This window comes from Toxotes jaculatrix, chromosome 23 (genome assembly GCF_017976425.1).
Source record: "Toxotes jaculatrix isolate fToxJac2 chromosome 23, fToxJac2.pri, whole genome shotgun sequence".
NCBI lineage: Eukaryota > Metazoa > Chordata > Actinopteri > Toxotidae > Toxotes > Toxotes jaculatrix.
In genome coordinates, this window is record NC_054416.1 from 4,925,209 (window position 1) to 4,940,343 (window position 15,135).

At 44.2% G+C, this 15,135-nt stretch overlaps 1 protein-coding gene across 3 annotated transcripts in view; it reads left to right on the forward strand.

Annotated features, from left to right (window-relative positions):
- chd3 (chromodomain helicase DNA binding protein 3) overlaps window positions 1-15,135 on the forward strand; it is a 33,812-nt gene that overhangs the window by 3,993 nt on the left and 14,684 nt on the right. For 2 of the 3 annotated variants that reach the window (XM_041030824.1, XM_041030822.1), the window contains exons 5-36: window positions 468-709; window positions 1,073-1,206; window positions 1,368-1,497; window positions 1,638-1,813; window positions 3,155-3,424; window positions 3,609-3,812; window positions 4,031-4,254; window positions 4,464-4,595; window positions 4,723-4,819; window positions 5,034-5,225; window positions 5,311-5,511; window positions 5,716-5,853; window positions 5,937-6,058; window positions 6,209-6,382; window positions 6,837-6,978; window positions 7,319-7,450; window positions 7,699-7,816; window positions 8,066-8,190; window positions 8,310-8,541; window positions 8,878-9,062; window positions 9,171-9,348; window positions 9,719-9,805; window positions 10,271-10,356; window positions 10,779-10,912; window positions 11,031-11,175; window positions 11,598-11,760; window positions 11,898-12,055; window positions 12,732-12,942; window positions 13,069-13,185; window positions 13,278-13,409; window positions 13,991-14,099; window positions 14,551-14,683. In XM_041030824.1, coding sequence (XP_040886758.1) covers window positions 468-709; window positions 1,073-1,206; window positions 1,368-1,497; window positions 1,638-1,813; window positions 3,155-3,424; window positions 3,609-3,812; window positions 4,031-4,254; window positions 4,464-4,595; window positions 4,723-4,819; window positions 5,034-5,225; window positions 5,311-5,511; window positions 5,716-5,853; window positions 5,937-6,058; window positions 6,209-6,382; window positions 6,837-6,978; window positions 7,319-7,450; window positions 7,699-7,816; window positions 8,066-8,190; window positions 8,310-8,541; window positions 8,878-9,062; window positions 9,171-9,348; window positions 9,719-9,805; window positions 10,271-10,356; window positions 10,779-10,912; window positions 11,031-11,175; window positions 11,598-11,760; window positions 11,898-12,055; window positions 12,732-12,942; window positions 13,069-13,185; window positions 13,278-13,409; window positions 13,991-14,099; window positions 14,551-14,683 — 5,023 coding nt within the window. The remainder of the gene's footprint in view (window positions 1-467; window positions 710-1,072; window positions 1,207-1,367; window positions 1,498-1,637; window positions 1,814-3,154; window positions 3,425-3,608; window positions 3,813-4,030; window positions 4,255-4,463; window positions 4,596-4,722; window positions 4,820-5,033; window positions 5,226-5,310; window positions 5,512-5,715; window positions 5,854-5,936; window positions 6,059-6,208; window positions 6,383-6,836; window positions 6,979-7,318; window positions 7,451-7,698; window positions 7,817-8,065; window positions 8,191-8,309; window positions 8,542-8,877; window positions 9,063-9,170; window positions 9,349-9,718; window positions 9,806-10,270; window positions 10,357-10,778; window positions 10,913-11,030; window positions 11,176-11,597; window positions 11,761-11,897; window positions 12,056-12,731; window positions 12,943-13,068; window positions 13,186-13,277; window positions 13,410-13,990; window positions 14,100-14,550; window positions 14,684-15,135) is intronic. The other variant, XM_041030823.1, reaches the window with a different exon arrangement.

The following is a 15,135-nucleotide window of genomic DNA, read 5'->3' on the forward strand; positions in this document are numbered from 1 at the left end:
GAACAAACTGTCCAACTGTTCACTGCCAGCAGCATGTTAACACAGACACAGGGGCTTGGGTTGAAAGAACACAAGTCCTATTACTTGAATCTGTCTTGAATCTGGCAGTTGTGTCTTTATCATCTCAGCTGGTTGTGCTAGCCACGCAGCAGCTCTGTCAGTGTGTCAGCTGCAGCCTGTGCCTCAGCCAGTGTGGCTGACTCATACCTGCTTTCACTCCGATGGGATGAAGTAATCCATAATGCCTAATATATGTGTATGTTGGGTAGTTATTAGGTTGTCAGATTTGGCTGACTCAACTACTCTGGCAGACTGAGCTGTAGAAGAAAACAAAGGTATACTGAAAAAGTGTAATGTCATAACTCTTAGAATTAGGTTAAAGTTTAGTCAGATTTCAGAACTTCGCCTGTGTGGTTTCTCTCTCTCAAAAACAAAAACATTAAACCATCCTACCCTCTCACTCCCAGGCCGATGATAGCCAAGAAGAACCCTAAGATCCCCATGTCAAAGATGATGACCATCCTCGGGGCCAAATGGAGGGAGTTCAGCTCTAACAACCCCTTCAAGGGCAACGCTGCTGCTGTCGCAGCGGCCGCTGCTGCTGCTGCCATTGCCGTCGCCGAGCAGGTCTCTGCAGCGACCGCCTCGCCTGAGCCGCCGCCGCCGCAGCCGCCACCAATCAGAAAGGCCAAGACGAAAGAGGGCAAAGGTCAGTGGTCAACTTTAGACCTGCAGCCTTCCCTCTCTTTCACCACTTAAGGTTTTGTGCCAGTTTTGACTGTTTGTTGTCGAGTACAGCAGACGCAGTGGTAAACAAGACGTAGACAGATACATTTTTCATTGATATGATTCCAGTAAAGACTCACTCTAGACCACCAGGACCGTGTGCAGTTTTAGAGGACACATGATCGTGTCTTGTGACCAGCTGTTGTTTGTTTATGTTGTGGTTTACATGCAAATACAAGACAGTAAACTAAGTGTACTGTGGGTCCAAACATCTTTGTTAATACAGTATACACACTACTTTGCATACATGTTGCATATGTTGCATACAATCCTATTATCTGTCCAGGTCCTGGCTATAAGAAGCGCAGTAAAAGTCCTCGAGTCCCAGACAAGAAAAGGGCTCTAGCAAAGGCTAAAAAGATGGCACCCATTCGTATCAAACTGTCACCCATAGGTGCCAAGAGGAAGAAGAGCTGCTCAGTGAGTATAAAGTTTATAGTGTGCTGAAAACAGTGGATGGATTTAGTAAATAGCCTTGGTTCTTGTTCTTCTACTTCCAGTTTTGTTACCCGTTTACCCTTATTTCTTCCTTTCTTTCTTTCTTTCACTCACTTCCTCGACTCTTTCTTGTTCTCTGTCAGAGTGAGGATTTGGACGAGGATGAGTCTGAGCAGGAGGACTCCAGCGTTCACAGCTCCTCCGTTCGCTCTGACAGCTCTGGCCGTGTCAAGAAGAACAAGCGAGGACGGCCTGCCAAGAAGAAGAAGAAAAGTAAATCAAAACTGCTTGTTATATGTGCTGCACATAACTGTAAATGATATGCAGCCTAGCATGTCCACATGCGGAAGTGCAGACATATGTAAGTAATTTCTGTCTCCTGTTTTTATGTGTCACCTCCTGGCCACCTCCAGTCCCAGGTGAAGAGGAAGGGGACGGCTATGAGACCGATCACCAGGACTACTGCGAGGTGTGTCAGCAGGGCGGAGAGATCATCCTGTGTGACACTTGTCCCAGAGCTTACCACCTCGTCTGCCTTGAGCCTGAGCTGGACAAGGCGCCCGAGGGCAAATGGAGCTGCCCGCACTGCGTGAGTACAACCACACAAAAGACACATCTGTTACTTCTTTCTATGCATGATTTTACCCTGCATACTTATTCACATATTTACCTCGAAGCAACACGGCCATTTGGCAAACCTCAGTGCAAAAAAAAAAAAAAAAGACTTTTTTTTTTTGCTTTTACTTGCTTGGAGGACCAGATGAATAGAGGCTTTGTAGTTGCATCACAAATCTGAGTGGAGAGCCAGCTGCATGCAGACATAAACAATCCCAGTTAGACAAAGGCAGACACCTGAAGTGGTGCTGTGGGTGTAAATCTATTCAGTAATGTCACAAATAAAAACCGTGATGATCATTTTTTTTTGGTTACCATGACAAAGTGCACTGTCTTCATACTGGCTCTGTGATGGAAAACAAGTTCCATTATTCAGCTCATCACTTCAGGAAAGCCAGACTGAAAGTGCTGACTTAACTGCTACCGGAGGAAACGCAAAACAACAGCAGCGCCCATCTTTAAAGCTCGAATGTGTAGAATTTTGTGTGAATATTATCTTTCAGTTTATTTCAGTTTACTTTTTTTGTGTGTTGAAAAATGAGCCAGTCAGACAAGTGTCAAGTTGATAATTTTTCTCAGATTCCACACACGGTTCTTGGCTTGGTTTTAATGGGCAGGTGTTGTGTATATTGTGGCAGAAATGGTAACTTTTTAAAAGTTTTTTTTGGAGTATTTTACTTGGTAGTTTTGACAGCAAAGAGTCCAAACTGCTATGAAATTGGTCCTTTTGTAGACCTACAGCCAGCTACTGGTTATCAGTGGTTGCTGTTGTCGCTAAGATGCTTCATCTTCCAGTAAATCAAACCGAAATCTGCAATGTTCAAGTTTCAATTTGCAACATGATAATTATCGCAATTTCCTCTTTCGCTAATTTTGAACATGTCACTAACCACAACAAATACTTGCAACCCATGCCAGAGCCTTGTAGGAACTGCAAATTTATGCAGACAGTCAGTTGTGAAACATGATAACACCCATCATGGAATCTGTGTGTTAGAGATGGCTGCAAATTGTGTTTGTGAAACAGGCTCAATAATCTCAATCAGCTACAGTAGATGGCTGATTGCTGAGGTACCTGGTCAGGCACCTGTGGAGGGGCAAGTTCTCCTCTTTCACATCCCCTCCCACATTTATCCTGCTTGTCCTCGGATCAAACCCATGACCTTCCTATCACAAGCTGCCTCCTCCCTTCTCTCAGCTGTAGTTACTCAAAGAAATCTTGACTTTTACCTGGGTTTTTTTTAAACATTTAATTCTTTATAGATCTTCATATATTCAAGACTTAAATGTTTCCATGTTGTTCATCTTCTCCCAGGAGAAAGAGGGAATCCAGTGGGAAGCAAAGGACGAGGACTTTGAGGAATTTGAGGAGGACAGCGAGGACAGAGTGATTTCAGAGGTTGGGGTTGGGATCCCCCCTGGGGCGGAGGAGGAGGATGACGACCACATGGAGTTCTGTCGGGTGTGTAAAGACGGAGGTGAACTGTTGTGTTGCGACACCTGCACCTCGTCCTACCACATCCACTGTCTAAACCCACCACTGCCGGAGATCCCCAACGGAGAGTGGTTGTGTCCGCGATGCACGGTTAGTTACCCTGCTGGTCTTAGCTCTGTTTCATTTCATTGCATTTCATTCAGGACTCTGCATGGCCCATCTAGTTTACATTATGGATATATGATGGAGGTAGATTATATTCCTGTCTTCTCAGCTTCCTCAGCTATGAACTAAATTACCATATTTAGATCTAATAAGTGTATCCTTGCTTTAGTGTCCGCCAATCAAAGGTCGCGTCCAGAAGATCCTCCACTGGCGGTGGGGAGAACCTCCACCTCCCATTCCTGTTCCCCCTGCTCCTGATGCTCCACCTGATGCACCACCACCACCACCCATGAAGGGCAGAGCTGAGAGGGAGTTCTTTGTCAAGCTGGTTGCACAGTCCTACTGGCACTGCACCTGGATCACTGAGCTCCAGGTGAGAAAAGACCACTGTAGGGATGAATATGAAGTGATATTCAAATCCAGAAATGATAATAAGAACAGTAAAGTTCTTTTCTACAATAGAAACTCAAGAATACAAGGGTGGAGGACTATGAAAGACATATTGAGACTCTGCTCAAAATGCTGGCAGAAAAATTCAGTCCGTCTCTAATAAATGCTTTCGACTAACTTCTTCTTGCCTCTTTCCTCCAGCTGGAGATTTTCCACTCGGTGATGTACAGGAACTACCAGAGGAAGACGGACATGGACGAGCCTCCCAGTCTGGATTATGGCTCGGGAGGAGAGGATGAGAACGGAGTGGGAAAGAGCGAAAAGAGGAGGGCCAAGGACCCCCAGTACGCCATCCTGGAAGACAAGTACTACAAATATGGCATCAAACCTGAGTGGATGATGATCCACCGCATCATCAACCACAGGTAAGGGGCAGTTTCTGGGCTTCTGTGTGTGTGTGTGTCCATGTATAAACACATGTTGCTGTTAAATGATACTTCATTACTCACTGTATTTTAAAAAGGAGATGTTACAAAATTTAAAGGGTGACTTTAAAAGTAGCATGTTAGAGCACTGTATGTGACATGTACGTACATAGCACAAAAACATAATGTTTCTATTGTCCTCCTGTCAGTGTGGATAAGAAGGGGATGTACCACTACTTGGTCAAGTGGAGAGACCTGACCTACGACCAGTGTACCTGGGAGAGAGACGACATGGAGATCCCTGATTTTGCAATTTACAAGACCAACTACTGGAGACACAGGTAGGACTGCTGGGAACATATTAATCTACACTGATTTAAATGAAGAAAAACAAACCACCTTTCACTGAGTAAGAGGTGCCCTCAAGCTGTTTTGACTTAGTCTAGTAACCGTCTTCCTGTCCAACAGGGATGCAATAATGAAGGAGGATCCAGACAAACCCAGGAAGATGAGGAGCAAGAACCAGGAGGGTGAAGAGGAGTCTCCTGCCTCTCCTGTCACTGACGTGAGTTAACTGTAGCTGTAGTACCAAATTTGGTACAGTAAAATTTCAAAAGTTACACTTTCTTTAGTGGATTAATTTCGTCTTGTAGAACAAAACTAATATGATTACCTTGAACTGATGAAAGCACATGTAAATAAAAATCCTGTAATATTGCTACCACACAATTAAATGTGTCTGAGTCTCTCCTCTTTGTTCTTTCCTTCTGTCCTTCCAGCCTACGATAAAATACGAGGAGCAGCCAGACTTTGTCACATCGACAGGCGGGACGCTGCATCTGTACCAGCTGGAGGGTCTGAACTGGCTGCGGTTTTCCTGGGCTCAGGGCACAGACACCATCCTAGCTGATGAGATGGGCCTCGGCAAGACCATCCAGACCATTGTCTTCCTATACTCACTTTTCAAAGAGGTACTGGAGCTTGTTATTTCTGCTATTGCTGTGTTTCTCCTCCTTGTGAATGTTAGTACTGAAGCAGAGTCTCTCTCTTCCTCAGGGCCACACTAAGGGCCCATTCCTGGTCAGCGCTCCGCTCTCCACCATCATCAACTGGGAGAGGGAGTTTGAGATGTGGGCACCTGACTTCTACGTGGTGACGTACACGGGGGACAAGGACAGTCGAGCTATCATCAGAGAAAACGAGTTCTCCTTCGACGACACTGCCGTCAAAGGAGGAAAGAAGGCTTTTAAACTGAGGGTGAGGAAGAGAGGAGGACAGAAAAGTGAAGATGACACAGTTATTTTGAGCTTGTTTTTTCTTCATTTGCCAAAGTTATGCATGTTTTCTCAAAACCTTTACAAAGAATAAAAATAGTTGATATACAAACACAACATTAAAGATTAACAATGTCAGAATATAAAATGACATCTGCTCACCCTCCCCTTGTTTCCGTCCCTGCAGAGAGAGGCTCCCATTAAATTCCACGTGCTGCTGACTTCATATGAGTTGGTGACCATCGACCAGACGGCGCTCAAGTCCATCGACTGGGCCTGTTTGGTGGTGGACGAGGCTCACCGCCTTAAAAACAACCAGTCCAAGGTACCAGAGCTAGTTTGCGGTGTCAGTGTAATTAAGAGGCCAGCCTGTGTCTGTGTTTAACTTTCTCTCGTCTTTGTTTGAAGTTTTTCAGGCGTCTGAATGACTATAAGATCGACCACAAGCTGCTGCTGACAGGAACTCCTCTTCAGAACAACCTGGAGGAGCTGTTTCACCTGCTCAACTTCCTCACACCCAACCGCTTCAAGTAGGACTTCTCTCACACACGCACACACACGCACATACTGATATCTACAGAGAAGCCTGCAAAATTAATGCTTTTCTCTTCACATAATTTATCTACTTAAGACTTTAAAGACTTCGTCAGCCACCTCACACACTTTATGTCTCTGTGCAGTAACCTTGAGGGCTTCCTGGAGGAGTTTGCCGACATCTCTAAGGAGGATCAGATCAAGAAGCTCCACGACCTGCTGGGGCCTCACATGCTGCGGAGGCTGAAGGCCGACGTCTTCAAGAACATGCCCGCCAAGACCGAGCTGATTGTCAGAGTGGAGCTGAGCCCTATGCAGAAGTACGACACTGGGGAGAGTTGAAGGGGGAAATGCGGATATGGGCTGGTGAAGAACTATGTTTCAGGTTTTATCAGATTTATCATAGGACTTGTTTCATGTTGAAATAGTTGGGGAAATATTGTTCAGATGGTTCAAACACACTTAGAAAAATCTAGTTTAACCATTTTCAGAAGCCCTGACATATTTTCAACTGCAAATGACATAAACCTGCTTAATTAGTTGTGATTATTTGGATTTTGAAAAGCCCAGTGGCTGCTGTGAGAGCTAAACTTTTTCTTTCATAGAATTATAACACATTAGCAATGGGCCACAATTACTGGATTTAATGGGAATCAAGCCTGAAAAAGGCATAGATCAGAAAAAGGCATAGATCAGAAATACTTGTTTTTGCAGTATAATTAATAGCACTGAGGTTATCATTTCATCACTTTGTCTCTGTGTTTTCAAATGCAGGAAATATTACAAGTTGATTCTGACCAAGAACTTTGAGGCTCTGAACTCTAAAGGCGGAGGAAACCAGGTCTCCCTGCTCAACATCATGATGGACCTAAAGAAGTGCTGCAACCACCCCTACCTCTTTCCTGTTGCTTCCATGGTGAGACACAATGAACACAAACACACACACACTTTTAATACACTCTGACACTCTCACTTGATTGTGGTTTTTCTTATGGTTTACCTTGTATCACTCCTAAATTGCATAGCAGCGACACCTTGTGGTGATGTAAGGTAGTGATTTTCTATCATAATTGTCCTTTAAAAATAGTGTAAGTTTAAAAATACAGTTGAGAAGCAGTCAGTCGTTTATTGTTATTTATTATTGTGAGAGACCACATCATTTTTTCATTAATTTATCAGCAGCGTAGTGTCAGCACAAACTTAGGGTACAGGTACGATGATTTACACTGTGGCACTGTTTGTATTTGTGTTTGTAGGAAGCCCAAAAAACACCCAGCGGTGCTTATGAGGGGTCGGCCCTCACTAAGGCGTCGGGGAAACTGATGCTGTTGCAAAAGATGCTGAGGAAACTGAAAGAGCAGGGGCACCGAGTACTGGTCTTCTCCCAGGTACACACTCGCATGGACACACATGCAGAGACTCACACATACACTACACTTGTGTATAAGCACGGGCAAGCATATAAACACACACCAGATGGACACCTCCCTTCACAGATGCTATATTAGTCCCATGACACATCCAGAAGGCTCAGCTGCAGACTGCCGTTCCAGCTGTGTGTGTGTGTGCGTGTGGGTAATCGAGTATAGATGGAAACATACACACATCACCAGCTCTCCCTCTCCTCTGTTTGCAGATGACTAAAATGCTGGACTTATTAGAGGATTTCCTGGACTATGAAGGTTATAAGTACGAGAGAATCGATGGAGGCATCACAGGAGCACTGAGACAAGAGGCCATTGACCGCTTCAATGGTGAGATGCTGAATAATGTGCAGTCATTAAATGGGGCGGTAAGGTGTCCTCTGTTGGTGCCTGGTAGGAGTCACATCATCATAAACAGTGTCCTCAGTCAGAAATATTAAAGAGGCAGAAAGAGTCGGTCAGAGAAGGTTAGCTAGTCGTAGCAGAAATCCAAAAGACAAATGACTTGAATATGGTAAGAGACAAGGGATTTACTCTGCACTCTGTCTCTAACACACGCTCCCTGTCTCTTTTTTCCAGCTCCTGGTGCTTGTCAGTTTTGTTTCTTGCTCTCCACCAGAGCAGGAGGTTTGGGCATCAACTTGGCCACGGCAGACACCGTCATCATCTTCGACTCTGACTGGAACCCTCACAACGACATACAGGTACCACAGACTGGTAACTGCTATGCTAGAGAATGATTATGTGCTTTATAAACTTCTTTGTGTTGAAACCTAAACCTTTCAGTTGTATTCAGTCTCTGACTTTTTCCGTCTCTACACAGGCGTTTAGTCGAGCCCACCGAATCGGACAGGCCAACAAGGTGATGATCTACCGCTTTGTGACCCGAGCCAGCGTGGAGGAGCGTATCACCCAGGTGGCCAAGAGGAAGATGATGCTGACCCACCTGGTGGTCCGGCCCGGCCTGGGATCCAAGGCCGGCTCCATGACCAAACAGGAATTGGACGACATCCTCAAGTTTGGAACAGAGGAGCTCTTCAAGGATGAGGGAGAAGGTGACAGCCGATGTTAAATGTGACAACCGATGTGAATATTTTTGTCAGTTAAATTTAGGATTTTAGAAAAATTTAATAAAGTTGGGTTTTGGATCAAAGTTGGAATGGGACTGATTCTAATGGGGAAGAGTTGGCAGGCGTCTTCTCCTGAATGAAATTATTTTGTCAAACACTCTCACATCAGTGTCCTTTCCTCTTGACAAAGTTGGCCAGAGAAGAACGCTTGACCTATTCTGGGTTTATTGAAGATATAAGTGGTTGACAAGAACATTTTTGTTTTTGAAGTTGGTCTGCAAAAAAACAATCATTTCCACCTTTTAACTCCACATGTGGCAGGTATGAAGAACAGTTCAGGGGACAAAGTTGAGGATGAGGGCAACGTGATCCACTACGACAGCACTGCCATTGAGAGGCTGCTGGACCGAAGCCAAGATGCCACAGACGACACGGACGTCCAGAACATGAACGAGTACCTCAGCTCTTTTAAAGTGGCCCAGTACATGGTCCGAGAGGAGGATAAGGTGGGAGAGAAATGTCCAGTTCAGCTGTGTGCAGATAACCTTGCTTTAACGTCTCATCCACATAATCTTCAACTTCTCTAACCAGCGTTTATTTATCTGCTGCTCCAGATCGAGGAGATCGAGCGGGAGATCATCAAACAGGAGGAGAACGTGGATCCAGATTACTGGGAGAAACTGTTGCGGCACCACTACGAGCAGCAGCAAGAGGACCTTGCGAGCAAGCTGGGTAAAGGCAAGAGGAACCGCAAGCCTGTCAACTACAACGACGCTGCACAGGAAGACCAAGGTAAGGACTGGGTTGGGACCTGGCAGTCTTAAAAATCTCACATAAGCTGAGTGAAAACCTCTGAATTGTTTTAGACCAATGACACTTTAGTTTTAGGATCACGTTACCAGTACAAGAGGAGTTTAAGATTCTTTTGGGAAGTCCAGATTTTAAACATTCAGCCTCTGTCACATGATCTGAAGACTTATTACTACAGTTGTACAAAAATACAACTCAGTGTTTTTATTTATTATGAAGATTTATATGTTTTCATCATATGATCCAAGTAGAAATAGTAGGATTTCAGATGATGTCGTCTGTTTGAGTTATTGCTTGCACAGTGGACGTGAATGGGCCTGGCCTATTGACAGACCACCATGTGCTGTTTCAGAGTGGCATGCTGACATTTCAGATAACCAGTCCGAGTATTCAGTGGGCTCCGAGGAGGAGGACGAGGACTTTGACGATCGACCAGAAGGTAAGGAGTGATTTTAAAAAAAAAAAAAGAAAGAACGAGAGAGAGAGAGAGAGAGAGAGAGAGAGAGAGAGAGAGAGAGAGAGAGAGAGAGAGAGAGAGAGAGAGAGAGAGAGAGACATCAAGCAGAGCTGCTCGTGAACAATGAAAGATGCCTTTTGTAACCAACACTCTCTCAGGTCTGTGTTGAATTATAGTTTGAAATTGATTTAGTTGTTACAGTTGCCTGGCAGAGTCGAACAAATCAGTCTGCCAAAAATGCAAACCGCCATCCACCTTCTATTCCAGACAGTTAGAGGAAAACACTCCAAGCATTTCACAAGTTTTTGATTTTTGGTTGATGTACGTCTACGTCTGTACATTTTACAAGAACTCTGCAAGTCAGCAAAATGTGTGGAACCTAAAACAAACAGCTTTATTCCTTTATGTACTGTTGCAATGTTTCTTTAGCCTGCTTCTTCTCTACAGGTCGAAGGCAGTCACGCCGCCAGTTGAGGAATGAGAAGGATAAACCTCTGCCTCCTCTTCTGGCCAGAGTTGGAGGCAACCTTGAGGTCTGTACGTCTCGCTGGAACCAGTCCTGTTTTCATTTTGGGCATTTAAAAAAAAAAATTGTGGTATTACCGGAATCTGTCGATTTCTATTTAAAGTGAACTTGTGCTCCTAGATAATTTTCCAACAATCTAACAATCTTAAATCGGAGATTGGCAGCAATGCTATTACATCTCCGTCACCTCTGAACCTTCCAAGCTCATTAATCATCCTGATAATAGTGGACGTGATTATAATGGCCCACATTATTCAATCTAGGATTCAAAGTTTATTTTAGCATTATTAGGCAGTTAGAACAATTCAAAAAGGCCTTGAGAAGTTTAAGAAATACATGGACGTCCGCTAAGTTTTCTTTCTCTGGTATTATTTTCACTGTCCACACAGTGCTAGTTTCACTTAGTAATATCCATGACACACACCGTAGGTGCTGGGCTTTAACACACGCCAGCGAAAGGCTTTCCTGAACGCAGTGATGCGCTGGGGGATGCCGTCTCAGGACGCTTTCGCTTCTCAGTGGCTGGTGAGAGACCTCAGGGGCAAGACTGAAAAAGAATTCAAGTAAGTAACAGATGTTAAGGAAAAATATAGATTGAAATTGTTTGGACATAAGCTTTCTCCTCTTGTGTCAGTCGCTTAACCATATATCTGTATCTCTCCTCTTCTTCATGTTTGCCAGAGCTTACGTGTCCCTCTTTATGCGTCACTTATGTGAGCCGGTGGCTGACGGCGCTGAGACGTTCGCAGATGGTGTCCCGAGGGAGGGCTTATGTCGCCAGCCGGTCCTCACTCGAATCGGCGTCATGTCCCTCCTCAAGAAAAAGGTCAGGCCAAAGCTGTTCACCTTCCTCAGGTCAAGTTCTGTTTCCTGTGACTGCTTCACAATAAAAGCCATGTTTCACTAGTTGAATGTTTTTTATGTGAAGCAGCAGCTGTGGGAAATGTTCGGTTTGCAGTAGCAGTAGAAGTCAGCCATGATATCTCAAAAAATGTTTTGATTGCTCTGCTCCTTTAAGTGGTGCCCGTTTATTTTAGTTAATCCAAACATCTTTAGTCTTGTTTTCAGTTCAACTTGTTTAAATCTGCCCACATCCTGATCTGCTATCTGTGCCACAGGGATTGTATGATATACTGCCAGGCAAACAAGGCATGTGGGTGATGAGTTTAAATAAGGTGCTATTAGGTAAAGTGAGTGCGCGCCAAGCTTTTTATTTTGTTGAGAGTTTGGTGTTTTTTTTGTGTTCAGATTCAGGAGTTTGAGCATATCAATGGGCGGTGGAGTCTTCCAGAGCTCAAGCCTGAGGTCAGTGTGGACAAATCCTCCTCCAGGGCGTCCTCTCCTGCAGTGAAGACCGCCACGCCCACCCCAGACGCCAGCTATAACAACACACCGTGCACCTCCAAGCCAGGTAATGAAACACACAAACACACACCAGATCCAGCAGGGGGTGCTCCATGTAAAGGGCATCAGATTAAGTTGGAGTTGAATATAACCTACAGTAATGTGTGTGTGTGTTTATGTCTCTATTTGTATGAACATGTGCAGCGACCCCTGCACCAGCAGACAAGATAGAAAAGAACGGAAAAGAGGGAGAGAAGGAGGAGGACAAAGAGGAAGGTGAGGTCCCGCCGGAGAAAGACAAGGTGAAGGAGAAGGATGAGGGGAAAGAGGTGGACAGCAGCAAGACTGGAGACCCTGAAGAGGTGGGACACTGTCCTCAAAACACAAGAAACTCAGCAGCTAAAGCATCTCTATTTTGTGGTTTTCTCTGGCTACTTACAGCACTTACTTAATCAGCCGGTTGCTGATTGAAATGCATTTTTTTTTAAATCTATCTCTTTTTGCATCTCTGCAAAACCTGGGCCTGTTTTATTACATTTTGCTTTTATCAATAACTGAAGCATGTGTTAACCCACTGACTGCAAATCATGTAGTTTACTGTCAACAGTTTAGTGAGGTATGCTATACTGTTATGTCTGTCTTTCTTTATTCCAGGCAGCCACTGCTTTCCTGTCACTTTTACGCAGCATGAAAATCAAACTTTACTTTGTCGTTGCATGGCAAATGACAAAAACTTTAAACTAATCTGCAGTTTTGACTCGACAGCAGCACTTTCGTGCCAAATCATGGTCAACAATGGAAGAATGTGGCTTCCTGGAAGGTTGAGGAACACAATAAAAAACATTACATCATCTTTATCCATGATGAAAAAGGCAAAAACATGCTAAACACTGGTGTGATGTGGCGTGTTATAATAAACTAAAATGCAGTTCCTTAAAAGCTGATTGAAAGCTGAGATTTTGAACATAGTTTTCACCATAGAACAGTGAAATACAGTAAATACCAACACACTGATAGCATATTGTGCTCCCGCTGTAGCTCTCCTCCTCGACAAAAGAGACGCCACAGAGTGCATCACCTGGTCAAAAAACTGAAGGGAAAGAAGAGAGTGACCTGAAAGAGGTGGAGAAGAAAGAAACAATGGAAACCCCAACTGCTGCGACAGAGGAGAAGAAAGTGCAGGAGGAGAGCAAAGAGGAGACAAAACAAACATCAAAGCAAGATACAGATTTCAAAGAGGAGAAATCAGGTAAAAACAAAAACTTGATGAGCCGATAACTCGGTGAAATGAAATCTGGCGTGCAAACACAGATAAAGCCGGTTTGTGTGGAGCAAGGCATGCTAACGTTAATTGTGATGTTTTTTTTTCCTGTAGAGGGAGAGAAGGTGGGGGAGGAGAGGGAAAAAGACAAAGAAAAGCGTGAAGAGACAGCCGCGGCAACGGAATCGACAGATCCCAAGGACAAGTCCGAGGCGGCTGACGTGAAGAAAGGTGCAGCTCGCTGTCTGTGATCGTATGTTGCCATAAGTATATAAGGACAAATATTTGCTAAATATTACCCCTACTGTATTTTTCAATAACAGAGGAGGTCAAAGGTGAGAAGGATGGTGGGAAAGAAGTCAAAGCAGCTAAGGAGGAGGCACCCAAGGGCAACGGGAAGCCTCCGACTGAGCGACCTCGCTTCATGTTCAACATCGCAGATGGTGGCTTTACTGGTCAGTACTGATTTACCTGCAGAGTATGTGGAATAGATTAAACTGACCTGTGGTGACATACATAGTGTATCTACATGTAGGGAAATAGATGAGGTTTTGGTCTGATTCCCCTGGACTTCCCTGGAAGTTCTAGATGCAAGATTGAAACAGATATAGACAGTGCTTTTTATGTTTTACTTTAATGTGTCAAGAAAAGATTAATTATTAGATATAAACTGTACACTCAGTTGAATGAATCATTCAAAGATGGAAAAGATTAGCTTTTCCTAAAAATAAAAATACTGCTGAGTCCCTGAAAGAGGAGAAGGTGAAAAGGTGAAAATAACTTATAAGGTTGAGCAAACAAGTTAGTAAGCAGACTAAACAACATAAAATTTCCTATTAAAACAAATAAAAATAAACATTTGCCTTGCTTTCCAGAGCTTCTGTACAAAAGCAACAGTGAGCCAAAATTATCTCCACCTTGATCACAAACCTAGAAATGCTCCATGTGCTGTGAAAACACCTGCAGCCAGGTTTCAGCTGGCTAAGCACTCTGAGACCAGCCTAATTTTTACCTTGTGCTGGCTTCACCCCCGCAGAGCTGCACACTCTCTGGCAGAACGAGGAGAGGGCTGCCATCTCCTCGGGGAAGATGAACGAGATCTGGCATCGCCGACACGACTTCTGGCTGCTGGCGGGAATTGTGATGTATCCTTGACAGCAGTTGCCCGGGCGATGACCCTGTGTGTTTATTTTTCTATCAGCCAGCAGAACCCCGGTGTAATAAGTCAACAAGCCAGCCAGAGCTCAGTAAACAGCAAACTGTGTCTGCTGGAAGCTGATGTAGTGGGTCATTTAGTTCATGTTGTTCTCTCTATTATGGTAATTAAGGCCATGCAGCATTCACATAAAACTCTGTTTTCATTATTCTGCAAGTTGCTGCTGTGGCCCTGTTAGACTGAAACAAAAGGGGAGAAATGTGTTGTTTCAGAAGCTGCCTGAAACCTGTTCTGTGCTAAAATAACGGCAGGTTTGTATTTTAAGAAGATGAGAAACCAAACAAATCACCTTAAAAACTCAATGTTTAGCTGATAGGAAATAAGATGAGCAGATCCATGCCACTCTCTGCTGTTTAATGACCCTTGACCCCCTATGCCAGTCACGGCTATGCCCGGTGGCAGGACATCCAGAACGATCCCCAGTTCGCCATCGTCAACGAGCCTTTCAAGTCGCAGGCGAATAAAGGCAACTTCCTGGAGATGAAGAACAAGTTTCTAGCTCGACGCTTTAAGGTAAGACGGGACTCATGCTTTGCTCTGACGACTTCTTCTTTGAGCAGCCGTTCAAAGTCACCTTTGGGCACGACAGAGTTTTCAGTTTCTCTGTGCTACAGACACAAAAAAGAAAAAGTCTTGAGGTTCAATACCCAGCCCTGCTTTCATGCAAACAAATGATTTTAGTAACACTTCGATCACCTGACTTGTTTGATGGTCGGATGACGGATGCCCCTAGACCCACATATTAGCTGGATGGTATTGCTGACCGCTGCATTTCTTGACCGGCTCTCATCCTGTTTTTGAGCGGCTCACATGTTTCAGATCCTGCCCTCAACATCCTCATTTACCGTATCTCTTTCTCCGTCTCACTCCCTTTGTTTCTCATTATCTCTCTTTCTAAATTATTTTTGAACATATGTCATCAAGAATGCATAAGACAGCACAAAATCAAATCATTTCACACCAAT